Genomic DNA, 13,904 nt, shown 5'->3' with positions numbered 1-13,904 from the left:
CCCTGATGTAGAGCATTGTCTTATTGATGACAAATCAGAGCATCTTCACATATCAAGCCTATAACACAGAACAGTATAAAACTAAATCAATAAAGAGTTTAGCCTCCGCTTATCTAATGGATCAGGTAATTTATTGACATTAACCAAAATAAATCCCTTTGGGATCAATTAGGTCATGAATTAGGTCAGGCCAGCACCTTGCAAAATGGCTGGTTGTCCACCTATGATAAATTGCAGACAAGATATAATGTAACCCAAGTCAATTAGCAGTCTATTCCACAATGCACAAGTTTGTCGCTGAAGCATGTAAGAATATGTCCTGAGATTTATAAGAATTTAGACTGATGGTGCTGCAGTGACCAAACATTCATCAGCAGATAAAATTAAAAGGCCTGGCTAGCATTTGTTGAGGAGGAGCATGTTGTATGGTCAGAAAACTGGTCCAAATTTCACTTTATTGACAAAAAGCAAGTTTACTTTGTGTCTGGTTGTAAATATTAAATAAACTGGGGAAAGGCTGAACCCAGTGTGTGTAAAGAAAATTGAATGTAGTTTGGGGGTGCTTTGTGCAGCAGGAGATTGGCCTGTTATATCTGATTGAAACTAGAGAAATTCCTTGGCAATGATGGATGGCTATAGGGGAATTACCAACCTACATCACACATGACATCAGACGGGTTCAACCGTGCAAACTGGTTGCAAAAAAAGACTGTTTGCAATAGCAAACAAGTGGTAGGATGCCAAAATCAAAAGTCCATAAATAGAAAACTTAAGTTTTACCGTACACCACACTGCTTTTAATGCCAACCGCAGACGTCTTTGTACACCACACTGCATTTAATGCCAACCGCAGACGTCTTTGGCTAACAGCCATCATAAGAGCTGAATGGAGTGAGGACCTAATAAAAATGCTCGACTCCGCATTTCTCAATTTATATCAGGTAAGATCACGCTATACAGAATAATACACATTACTTGTTTTTAATTGCAGTAATGATTTCAGCAAAAACAGTTACATATGATTAATTAAATTGCAGACACTGTAAGCTAGGAATAAAATGTAAGTTCACACACCCTGCTGTACAGGTACTGTTCGCTGTCAGAATGCTGTCAGTTTTGCTTGTTAATGATTACCCAGGCCTTGTACAGTTTGGTCTTTTCTTGCCTTTGGCTAGGCAGAACCTCGGTTTTTTAGCACTACATAGTTTTGAATCTGGTAATCATGGAACATTAATTCTTGCACATGACCACACAGAACAATTTGGCATCAAAAGACTTGTAGGCCTTTACTCCTCTTGTAAAATCATTAAAGTTTTAATAAGAAAGCTGTATATTTCGGGCTTTATGAACACCGTCCACTTTAATGTTAATTTTGCAGAATGCTTAAAACTGGGTGACGAGCTGTTATAATACGCTGAAAGCATTGTGTTAATAATAAATATATAATATATAATCAATATAACTTCTCTAATACAACGACAAACTCTGTACCGCATCGGATGTCATTCCCTCACTGTAAAGCGCTCCTGTTTTTTTCTGCAACCTCGCTGCGCGCGCATCCTCAATGTTTACAAACCTGTGATTCGTGTACTCACTAAAGTGATTATGTGGCCCCAGATGTGCTGAAAGGCATCACCTGTTTAAAATTTAAAATAAGTAGCACAATTTTGAAAAAGTTTAAAGTGCTGTTTAACTAGCATGGCGATGAATTGCTGGGAACTGAAGCATCGATTTTTAGCCGATGAACACTGCATTACTTCTTAAGTGTTCATGAGTTGTCCAATTTGAACACTCACTGCATTTACAAAAAAAAAATTATAACTTATTATTCTAGATATTTGTACTCCTAGAAACTTCTGAAAGTTGTTTTTGTCCACATACATTTTCAACGAGAGTACACAGAAAACTGTCAAAATCTGGCGGGTGACGTCACACGTTGCGTCATGTTCTCCTGCCCCCTCCGTTATTCCTTACAAAGGGAAAACATCTCGCGAGCAGGGTTGTGTTTTGAAAGCTTCTCGGACGCTATTTTACGCGAAATTAGTTTAAACTAAAACGCGGAAGAGTGTGAACACAAGAAGGACAACGGCACTTGTCGATGAAGCACGACGTTTATCAGCGCACGCGACACTGACGTGAGAAAAGACACTTCGTTGTGGAGTCTTTCCCTTTTCAATGATATCCACAAATCAAGAAGGAAGATCCAGCATGGATGTAACCTCGTAATACTTGGGATTTTCTACAGCGATGTTAAAATGCAGGCTGTTGTCAGTGGAGTACGCGAGGGATGACGCTTCATAATGGGATGATGTTCTATGCTGAATGTCATTCTCCTGCTGTTTGCATCATAATCCTCAGATATTATCTTCTAGATACTGCTGTGATGAACTGAGTTTCTTCATGAGTTTCCCTCTAAAAGAGGGAGTGAAAGATACATCAATCTTACACAGTCCCAAACATCTAATAATAACAGACCTCAACTCATGTAGTTCACTGACTGAAGTGTGAAAATGGATAAACTCACCATTATTTCAGGATGTCTCTTTCTTGCAGCTGATATTTTTGCTATTGCAAGTATCGCAAATCCAGACTGGATCAATACAGGAGGTCAAGAGGGTAAGAAACTTCGTTCAATCAATTACCATGTCACTCTACAGGTAAAGCACACGTGTATCTGCATGTGAAGTGTTTTGTAACTATTGAGCCTAAAATCATGTCTACAACACATCCATCCTTTTAATCCATACGAACAATCTTACTCAAATACATCTATAAATGCACAATTTACTTTCACAGCTTTTCAGGTCAAGATAGCATGGTCATTTCTGTTCTCTACAACCATTCATGGGTAAAACATGAAAATATATAAAAGCTTCTGACATTAGCCATAAACAGCCAGTCATTAGATGTTTTGCATTAGTGAGAATGCTTTTAAGGGAAATGTGTTGTTGATTATTCAGTGTGTTTGTTGCTGTATTAATGAAGTCTGTTGGGAATTGCCTTCCAGAGGGATGAGAGCTTCACAGCAGTTAATTAGTTGGAAAATTGCCCTGTTATGAAAATGTGGGAATCATATTAATAGATTGCTGTCGATGCAGATGGTCTTACATTAGATCCCCCAATATTTTATTCTGACTTTTAACCGATTTTGGGCTTCAGCAGGGTCTGCAAACGTTCGTTTTGTTAAGGAGAAGCATTTTGTTCGGTCATCCCGTTTTGTTTTCCTATTTAATATGAGGATCCTGTTCTACAAAACGTCTCAGAACAGATGTTCACCACCAGTTGTTACTGTTTTGTTCAACAGATGCAGCAGAGAACAAAAAAGTACAGTACTCATTGAGTGAAGAAAACCTTTGCATCTATCTATCTATCTATCTATCTATCTATCTATCTATCTATCTATCTATCTATCTATCTATCTATCTATCTATCTATCTATCTATCTATCTAACAACCAATCAATTAAACAATCAGTCTGTCTGTCTGTCCATCCGTCCGTCCGTCCATCTATCTATCTATCTATCTATCTGTCTGTCTGTCTGTCTGTCTGTCTGTCTGTCTGTCTGTCTGTCTATCTATATATCTGTCTGTGCTAGAAGCCATCCATCCATCCATCCATCCATAAATACATCCATCTACCAATCAATCAATCAAACAATCAATCAATCAATCAATCAATCAATCAATCAATCAATTAAACTATCTATCTATCAATTAAACAATCAGTCTTTCTGTCTGTCCATCTATCCACTTATCTATCTGTCTGTCTGTCTGTCTATCTATATATCTATCTGTGCCAGAAGCCATCCTTCCATCCATAAATACATCCATCTACCAATCAATCAATCAACCAATCAATTAAACTATCTATCCATCCATCCATCTATTGTCTGTCTGTCTATCTATCTATCCATGAATCCATCCATCCAACCATCCATCTATCTATCGTTTTATGCAAAAATTTGGGCACCCCTCTGTGGCAGCATAGTTATGTGCTCTTTCTTTATAAGAGAAGATCACAGTGAAATGCCATTCGGTTTCTAGTGAAAGCTAGATAATGTCATGTTTTTCAGACAGAAATGCATATAGTGTAGCAGTGTTGAGATGTGTAAAATTATTTGTGAGAATTTCAAAAATTGCAGTCACTTGCTGATTGATCACAACACAAACTGATTTGAGTGAGGCTGCGGCCACTACACCTTTCTCCCCATAGACCTCAATTCACATGCACTCAAATGCATCAGACTGGAAACGCAAGCTCCTGCGACAAGTTTCGCAGTTCGCTTTTCGCTGCGTTGGAAATTTCAAGCTTGGTGAACTCTGACCTGTGAAATCGCATCACATGATTGCGTGAGACCAATCAAAGACCAAAACATGACCTCTCTGCACAGAAATTTAAAACGAGCAGTCACTTGCTTTTTTAAATGTCAAATCATCTTGTTTAATTCCGTCCCTTTTCGCAGCACCGTACTATAGAATTTCACAAGCTCAAACCCTACTGTGACTGCGGCATGACTCTCTGAACCTAATCAATCCTAACACAGGTGCAGCCAATCATGAAAAGGATATTTAAGATAGCTAATTGCTAGTTGTGATTCTCCTTGTTGTGAACCAGAAATTGCAACATGGGAACCTTAAAAAACTTTATAATGACCTAAAAACTAGGGTAAATCACCAACATGAATTGGAAGAAGGATGTAAAGAGCTATCACAAAGGTTTATAGTCTATCTCCATAGTCAGAAATTTAGTAAGAAAATGGAAGGCCACAGAAACAGTTCTTGTGAGTGAGAAAAAGATGTGCTAGACCAAGACAAATATCTGAAAGACAAAGGCGAAGAATGGTTAGATGGGTCACAGACAAACCACGGACCACCTCCAAAGAGCTCCAGGAACATTTTGCTGCTAAAAATGTAATTGTATATCAATTAATAGTTTAGTGCACTCTTTACAAAAAAAAAAAAAACAGCTCAACTGAAGGGAGATGCTGAAGAAACTTTTCTGCATTCTGCCAAGGAAGAGTTGTTTGAGGTATACAAAGGCTCATCTGGACAAGCCTGGATCATTTTGGAAAAAAATAATGTGGACAAATGCCACAACCATAGATGCTTTGCATGATAAAAAAAGAACTTAGCATTCCAGAAGAAAAACCTGCTCCCTATTGTAAAATATGGAGGAGGGTCCAACTTGCTGTGTGGATTTGTGGCAAGCTCAGGTACTGGAAAGTGGAAACCTTGTCAGAGTTGATGGTTACATGGATTCCACCCAGTATCAGCAGATTCTGAAGAACAATGCTCAAGAATCAGTCAAGAGGCCAAAGTTATGGCAGGGTTGGATGTTTCAGCAGGACAATGACCCAAAGCACAGTTCCAGCTCTACCAAGGAACTCATGCTCAGACATGATACAATGTTCTAGAATGGCCTGAGACTTAAACATCATTGAAAATCTATGGATTGATTAAAAAAAAAGACCATTCATGCTGGGTACCGATTAAACCTGACTGATCTGGATAAATTTTGCTAGGAAGAATGGCCCAAAATGCCTTCAGTAACAATTCAAGGACCTATGCTTGTCCATAAGAAGTGTCTACAGGCTGTTATTACAGCAGGAAGGTGGCTGTACAAAAGATTGATGTCATTGTTCTGTTGGGGTGGCCAAATCTTTGCATTTGTCTATTTTTGTTAAGACTTAAATTGCTTAGCATTTGTTGATTAAATAAAAGTTATGTCAGAACTCTAATGCTTTTTTTTCTAGGGTATAAAATATGTCCAAATCAAATCCCTGATTTGAAAGGCCAGCAGGCTATGACTTGCAATGATGAAAATGATCAGGGCTGGTTAAACTTTTGCATAAGACTGTATCTATTTGTCTATACATTTTTTTGATAAAACCGTCTGTCTATATTGAAACATATTATTCCATCTGTGTCTACCTATCTATACATTTTATTTGATAAACTCTCTGTATGTCTATCTATCTAGTCATAGACATTAAAAAGATAGACATAAACTCAAAAAAACAAACTCAACTATAGATGAATTAACACTAATTTCCAATGCAACTGTGTTATTTACAACTTTAATAACCTCAAACTAAATATTTACCTAAGAAGTGTGCACTACATTGACAAGACTGGTGGTCGATGTTGATTCAAGGGGTATTATTGAGTTCTTTATCGCCTCACTCTAAAGATGTGTAGGGTAAAAACAGGATATCCTGTGTAATGTCTTTAAGTGGAGTTTCCCACGGCTTTGGCAGTGTTTATAGCCCAGCAGACCTTCATAAAGAAAACATTCTGATGACATTAGATGCATATGACATTATGGTTTACCAAGTAAAGAAAGCATTAGAATAACTCCCACTGTGTAAATGAACAGACAGAAGCAAATGTGAAAAACAAATATGAAAAATCAGGCTTTTGAATACTGTTTGTGTAAATTTCCCCCAGAATAAAAAACTGATTAGCCTTCAATTATTTGAAATTATTTAGAGATAAGGAAAAGCTTTCAGAATGTCATCCTATTTAGCTATATACATATTTCTATTTGATCAAAAATACTTTTGAAAAAGCTAAAGGTTTTCTGATGTCCAGGGTCACAAAACATTCAAAGGCACAATGATTTGAGGTATATTTCGTTCCATTGTTTGTACATTTGTGGAAGTGTGTTGTATAATACTTATTCTTGTAGTACTTACTCTCACTTTCCACATCTTAAGATAAATAACACCATTTAGTGTGGAATTCTGAATATTTGATGATGTGACACTTTTTATCCAGGAAGGAATTATTCAATCATCACATTCAAATTGTTCTTGAATTTTTTATGTTTCACCTTTAGTGGTGGTCAGTGTTGAGTAATTTACTTCAAAAGTTACTATGTCCAAATAGTAATTTAGTTACTCAAGAATTTAGTTATTTGACTCGAGACTTAACCCCTACAGACCTGAATTATGTCTAATTTTTAAAAAAATTACATTTCTAAAAAATGTAAAAGTATGTTTTCACAGTTCTTGAGGCTCCTATAATGAGACCAAATAATAATAATAAAGATTCAACACAGTTGAAGTCAGAATTATTAGCCCCCCTGTTTATTTTTTCCCCCACTTTTTGTTTAATGGAGAGATTTTTTCAACACATTTCTATAGTAGTTTTAGCAACTCATCTCTAATAACTGATAACTCATCTCTAATCTGCTTTATGTTCAAAAACTTCAAGACCTGTGTATACTCGCATATGAAATTGTTTCAACAATGAATTAGTACATCAGTATAGTCTTTTTTTATAAACGTTCAATCAGCATTACTGGAGATTAAATTTCAGTAACATATTTTGAACCCATTGTCCATCCTAATAGACAGACATTTGAAAAAATGTAAAGCTTGGCGACGTTACAAAAGATTTTAGACTTTAAAAAGTACGTGCAATCTTTCTTTATTATTATTATTTTTTTACAAACAATCTATGAAATATTGGCCAACATATAAAAAATAATCTGTAAAAACAATGTAAATGTGGCTTTTGTCTGTGTCTACACGCTGCTCCTCAGTGTAGTGTATTTTTTTTCAAATTACAACATGATGAGCCTTACCACCATTTGATTGGATGACAATCGTCCACTCAGATAAAATGCTCAGGAACCCAAAAAAAATTGGGTGTCCATTGTAATTGTTAAAATCTTAATCTTAATGCATATAGACAATACAGATTATCTGTCTGAACTTTTAAAATTTGAGTCAAACAATGTCTTTTAGCTTTATTTAAACATTTTAATAGTTCAGAAGGAATAGCCAAAAAATATTTATTTAAAAAACATTTTAGTGTATAAGTACGGTAATTAAATTAGAGTATGTAGTTGCATTGTAATTAATCACACCCAACACTCGTGATGATGTAGCATTATGGTTAAAGCTCTAAACTGAGCCAGGTTTAGGACTGTAACTGATACAGTATCACCATGACAGTTTGTAAATATTTTAGGGTAGCGGTTCCCAAACATCTCTGCCCATGACCCCCAAAATAACAATGCCACTGACCCGTGACCCCCGCTATCCTCTGAGGTGGTTATAAATATACAAACATTGTGCAACAGCACACACACAAACACATACCAATTGACCTATATAAACACAATCATGTTGACAGCACAAAAATGCCACAGACTAAAAACTATATCATTTTTATAGTAATTTATACATTACTTTCATTTAAACATTAACTTCACCTGGGTGCCACTTCACAGTAAGAAGATCACTGGTTCAAGCCTCGGCTGGGTCAGTTGACATTTCAGTGTGGAGTTTGCATGTTCTCCCCGTGATCGCGTGGGTTTCCTTGACAAGTCCGAAGACGTGTTATAGGTGAATTGAGTAAGCTGAAATTGACCATAGTGAATGAGTCTGTATGGGTGTTTCCCAGTGATGGGTTGCAACTGGAAGGTCATCCAGTGCGTATAACATAGGCTGGATAAGTTGGCGGTTCATTCCGCTAAGACGACCCCCAGATTGATAAAGGGACTAAGCCGAAAATGAATGAATAAATAAATTAACTTCACCTAATGGGCCCTATCATACACCCGGCTCAATAAGGTGTAAGACGTGTTTGGCGTGCTGTGTTGCTATTTTCAGACCAACGCAACCCTAATTTTTCTCTTTGTGCCACATTGTTTAAATAGTGAATCCATTTGCGCCGCTTTGTGGACTGATGGGTGTTCAAGTGTCTAAAGGAGGTGTGTTGGCGCGTTGCTATTTTGAGGAACTAAAATAGACTGTGCAATAGTCCAACGCAGAGCATGTTAGTTGTGCGCCTTAAACGCGAACACATTGCACATTATTCTCAAAACACACACATAACTCATCAGGAGAATAAGCACAACCCTGTTAGACCATGTTCCGTGGCGCAAACCATATTTGCCATCCTTAAAATAGCAAAAGTGGATTCACAAAAACCCTTACTTGCTTTTAATTTCGATTTTGTGCCTAGATAGTTCAAATAGAGCCCAATGAGTTGTATGAGAACAATATTGGAGCACACTAAATCCATTCTTGGTTTAATATTGGAGACCCCCACTCGCAGAACGTCCTACATGTTCAGTCGTGACCTGTATTTAGAATTTAATGTATGTGAGTGGCGAAAACTTTTGGAAAATTTTAACGTGGTGCCATAAGATTTATCTGCTGCAACTGATGCTATTGCTGTGTTGTGACCCCAGGAGTCAGTGGATGAAAAAATCATTAGATCTGAGTTGATGATGGCGTTTCATTTGCATGTTGGTTTTTAAATGTAACTGTTAACTATTAATTTTGGAAATTCTCTCCCCCTCATTGTAACAATAAATTACATGAAATCCACCCTGAAATTTCACACAGAATTGTAAGACATTTTAAGATTCAATTTGATCAAGTAGTTTTTACCAGATGTCGTATTGGGCATACGAGAATAACACATGGTTTTTTGCTCCAAGGTGAAACCCTACTCAGTGTTTGTTCTGCAAAGCGCCCCTTACTATAAAACACATTTTACTGGACCGTCCTGCTTTTACTGATTCCAGAAGACTTTTTTATGAAATGAACTCTTTTAAGGACATTTTTAACAAAGTGAAACCGGAAAAGATTTTAGAATTTTTTATCATGTATTCACACAAAAAATCTTATTTAATTCATGTTCTATTTTGTTTGTTGATTTTTTAATTGTATATTTATTGTTGAAAGAATTCAGCCATGAAAATAGCCTTGGTTGCTGACATGGCATTAAATAAAAAATACATTACATTACTCTCCCTTATTGTCGTGCAACCATTCAGATTTTTGGGGAACCACTGCTTTTGGGAACAGGACATTAAAGTTTACATGAACTAGAAGCTGGGACCTTTTTTATTGTATTATGACACAATTTCTAGGAAAATTAAATATGAAATAAAAACAGATGTAAAATAGATCTGACAATTTATCAGAAAACAAATAGGAAGTGCATTCATTTATTCATTCATTCATTTTCTTTTTGGCTTAGTCCCTTTATTAATTCGGGGTCGCCAAAGCGGAATGAACCGCCAACTTATTCAGCACGTTTTTACGCAACCCATCTCTGGGAAATAGGAAGTGCATTATCAGATTTAAACTTTACATTACAAGAGCAAACCTTTTTTAATGACATGCACAGATTAGTTGTTTACCAATGTGAGCTAACAAAATCAATCTGGGTAGTTTTGATTTCATGTGGGCTTTAAATTAAACTTCTGTTATTATTTTCTCACCCAGGACATTCCTGTATGGCACAGGTGTCCAAACTCGGTCCTGGAGGGCTGGTGTCCTGCTGAGTTTAGCTCCAACTTGCTTTAACATACCTGCCAGGAAGTTTGTAGTATCTAGTAAGACCTTGATTAGCTGATTCAGGTGTGTTTGATTTGGGTTGGAGCTAAACTCTTCAGGACACCGGCCCTCCAGGACTGAGTTTAGACACCCCTGCTGTATGGATAGTGTCTTCTAGTCTTATAAGTTGTTCTATATAAAGACCAAATTGTTTGTTTGTTTGTTTTTATTTTCATGTGTTTTGCATCTAGGGGCTCTGACTGTGGGTCTAGTCAAGCAATGCCAGACCATCCATGGTCGAAACAGGATATGTATCTCCCCAAGCCTTCCTCCAGAATGGGTCACAACCCTGTTCTTTATTATCTTGGGCATCGTATCGCTCACCATCACATGTGGCCTGCTTGTGATCTCCCATTGGCGGCGAGAGGCAACAAAGTATGCCCGCTGGATTGCCTTCATGGGAAGTAGGTTGATCATCTGATATGCTCAAATAATCCAAATCTGTTTATTGTTTTACCGACCTGATGTTGTTTTGTTTGTTATTTATTTATTTGCAGTGGTCCTCTTCTGCATGGCCGCTCTCATATTTCCAGTTGGGTTTTATATCAATCAAGTTGGAGGACAACCTTACAAATTACCCAATAATACTGTTGTTGGGTCCTCATATGTACTGTTTGTTTTATCAATATTTTTTACAATAGTTGGACTTCTTTTTGCAGGTAAAGTGTGCCTGCCTGGCTGACAAATCTACATTTTTAGATTTAAAAAATGCTGCATATTTGAATTATTATTTTTTTTATTTAAATGTCATTGTGTTTAAACCGGTGAAAGAGAAAAGGGACAACTTGAGACACTAAAAGGTGTTTTTGTGGGTCTCGATATATGTTAGAATGATATTGTGGTCATTAAAAGATCTTTATAAGTGATACCAAACAGTCAGCTAGTTGTTAATGCTAAATAAATTACCCTTGTGTCATCCAAGGGAGTTATTCCTCAATAATGACCAGCTGTTGGTACATCATCATGTTTAGGACAGGGCTGTTAACCAAATAAATATATGGAGATGAAATATTCCTTGGATTAGATTTTTAAAAATTAATTTTACCTTTTTAAATTAGGCTGTACATTAAATGTCGCATGAAGAAAAGAAAACCTGGTCACATCATATCCACTGGTCATTGGCAATGATATGGACTTGCTAACCTAGCATGTTCTGTGTTTAGAGCAGGTATCACCAAACTTTTTCCTGGAGTGCCGGTGTCCTGCAGATTTTAGCTCCAACCCTAATCAGACACAGCTGAACAAGCTAATCAAGGTCTTACTAGTTATACTTGAAACACCCAGGCAGGTGTGTTAAGGCAAGTTGGACCTAAACCCTGCAAGTACACGGGCCCTCCAGGACCGAGATTAGTGACCCCTGGTTTAGAGCCTATTCACAACGTGTCATCAGTTGACCATATTGAAGGCACAGAACCTAAACAATGCCACTAAACTGAATAAAACTTGCACCATCTTGTCTAATCTGGTTCAGTGATTTATGCTAAGCTAAGATAAGCTAAAAGGGTTCCCGCTAGACCAGGAGATTCGCTGAATGCATTCGAAAATGATTAAGCTTAACTGTTTAACTCTAGGGGAGTTGTAAAATGAGCCCGTTTCCAAAAATGTGGAGCGTCCTTTTAATGATTAATGGAAGGTAAAGGAGTGTTTGTGTCATAAATTCTCTTTACAATTTCTATGTAATTACAACACGCTATGAATGCACCTTAAGTGTGTGAGCATCTGAATCACTTGATTGTTTACTGCAAAGCATTAAGCCATAACAGGGAGGAGTCCTTCCAAGTGGAATGCAGTGTTTGACTCAAATCAAATTCAAAGGATAATAGGGGTCTGAAGTGTCCATCAGTTGTATCCTTTAAAGTCCTTCATTCTGAAGGTATTTTGGCACTGTGGTTTGGAACACTTAAATATGCCTGCCTTGATTGTTTTCACCCCTAAGTGTCTTTCTGAGGTCAATGTATGCCATTTGAAATACACCCCTTTTATTCCCATGAACTGGATGTTCCTACCTACTTTAGCGCATTGTGGCATATTTCCTACTGAAACAGGATATTGAAAAGAAGCTTCTTCACATTTTGTTCAAAGCAGATTGATTGTCTAGAGTAGTGGTTACAGATATTCTGCCCAATCTGACAAAGGGCCATTTTTCTACCACAAAAGAAAAAAAAAGATTTAGATTAAATATTACTAGGGGGGACAAACAATTTGTCTGAAGTCACAGATTAATTATTCTCTCCACGAGTGACAAACAGAGTAAGTTGTGACATTTATTTTTTATTTTATCATTACATTAGGTGTAGTGTGATAAGCCCTTTGGAATACATCATTGCATATATAGTAATTGTATAAGAATTAAATGAGACTCATTTCAGGAAATAGATACATATGATAATAATAAAAATGACAAATTCCACGATGTCCACTGCAGTTTATAGTCCTTAAGTGTTTACATCTTTATATGCGTTCAGCATTGGATTAATGTGTGAGTTACTACAGCTCCGTGAAAGATTTTATTTTATAGAAAAAACAATAATTTATTGGCAGCGGTGGGATTCGAACCCACGCCATCGAAATGACTGGAGCCTAAATCCAGCGCCTTAGACCACTCGGCCACGCTACCACAAGACTAAAGCAATGAAATATTGGCTATATAAGCCTAATTAAAAAAATCACACAGCCGCGAATAATTTGCTAACGTATGCACTTTATATATTGCAAATTCAGGTTTTAATTATGTAAATCTACAAATTCGGGTTTTGAATTCTTTAAATCTGTGTTATTTAGATGTTGAGTAGTGAAGCGTTAACGTGAACTACTATTTACGACGTACAGTAAACAAACCCAGTTCGATAACCTTACGCATGGTATCAACGAACAAAACGAGCGTAAACTGTAACTTAAGCGTCACGTTGGTTGAAGCTGACATTGGCAATAAATTGAAAACCAAGAACACGGACATATCCTCGGTTTGCGCACCACGTCGGATAGGCAGTGCAGTTCTTTACATAGAGGCTACGTGCAGTTAGTCCACATCCGCGAGGACGCTCGCCCCGCCCCTCAAATATCCCAGTCTACTATGGCTATGGGTCCTCTCATGAATATTAATGACGTAGTAATGACGCTTGCCTACTTCGCCCACCTGAGTGAGCCTATATGATTTGGAATGTGGAGGATTTAAAGGCTTGGCTTATGAATATTTAAATAGCAGCTAGAAAACCTAACTAATATTCATGAGCCACATCCTTACCATAGTAGATATTGTAGAGTGTGATGGATTAACAACAGGAGCTCCCCCATAAAAGGCCATGTGACTGACTGTGACAAACGGGTCACTTCGAAAAACAAATTGACCTTATTTGCTTTATGCAAAACTGTTTGGTGCGTTTTAAATAGCCATGTTAGTTTAGTGTTTTTATATACTCAGATACCAATCATTTCATTGAATGAAATAAACAAAACTACATAAATGTATGGCTTTGGCAGCCCACTAGGGGGCTAAAAATGCAGCTTTGTCGTTGTCCAGAGGCATGTGGGGCTAGAGGAATC

At 37.1% G+C, this 13,904-nt stretch overlaps 1 protein-coding gene and 1 non-coding gene across 2 annotated transcripts; one reads left to right on the top strand and one right to left on the bottom strand.

The window, feature by feature from the left end:
- Window positions 1–1,966: 1,966 nt before the first annotated feature.
- On the top strand, window positions 1,967–11,443 carry mosmob (modulator of smoothened b). The gene is given in 3 exon segments (NM_001076661.1): window positions 1,967–2,616; window positions 10,553–10,765; window positions 10,859–11,443. Coding segments are annotated over 3 exon segments (504 nt in total). The 5' UTR covers window positions 1,967–2,510; the 3' UTR covers window positions 11,044–11,443.
- A 1,453-nt stretch (window positions 11,444–12,896) lies between these two features.
- On the bottom strand, window positions 12,897–12,978 carry trnal-uag (transfer RNA leucine (anticodon UAG)). Its single transcript has one exon. It is a non-coding gene; the product is annotated as a tRNA-Leu (tRNA).
- Window positions 12,979–13,904: the final 926 nt, after the last annotated feature.

The sequence above is a fragment of the Danio rerio genome, chromosome 12, assembly GCF_049306965.1.
Source record: "Danio rerio strain Tuebingen ecotype United States chromosome 12, GRCz12tu, whole genome shotgun sequence".
NCBI lineage: Eukaryota > Metazoa > Chordata > Actinopteri > Cypriniformes > Danionidae > Danio > Danio rerio.
Note: the sequence above shows the minus strand (reverse complement) of the source record. Positions and strands in the feature narration are given on the sequence as shown.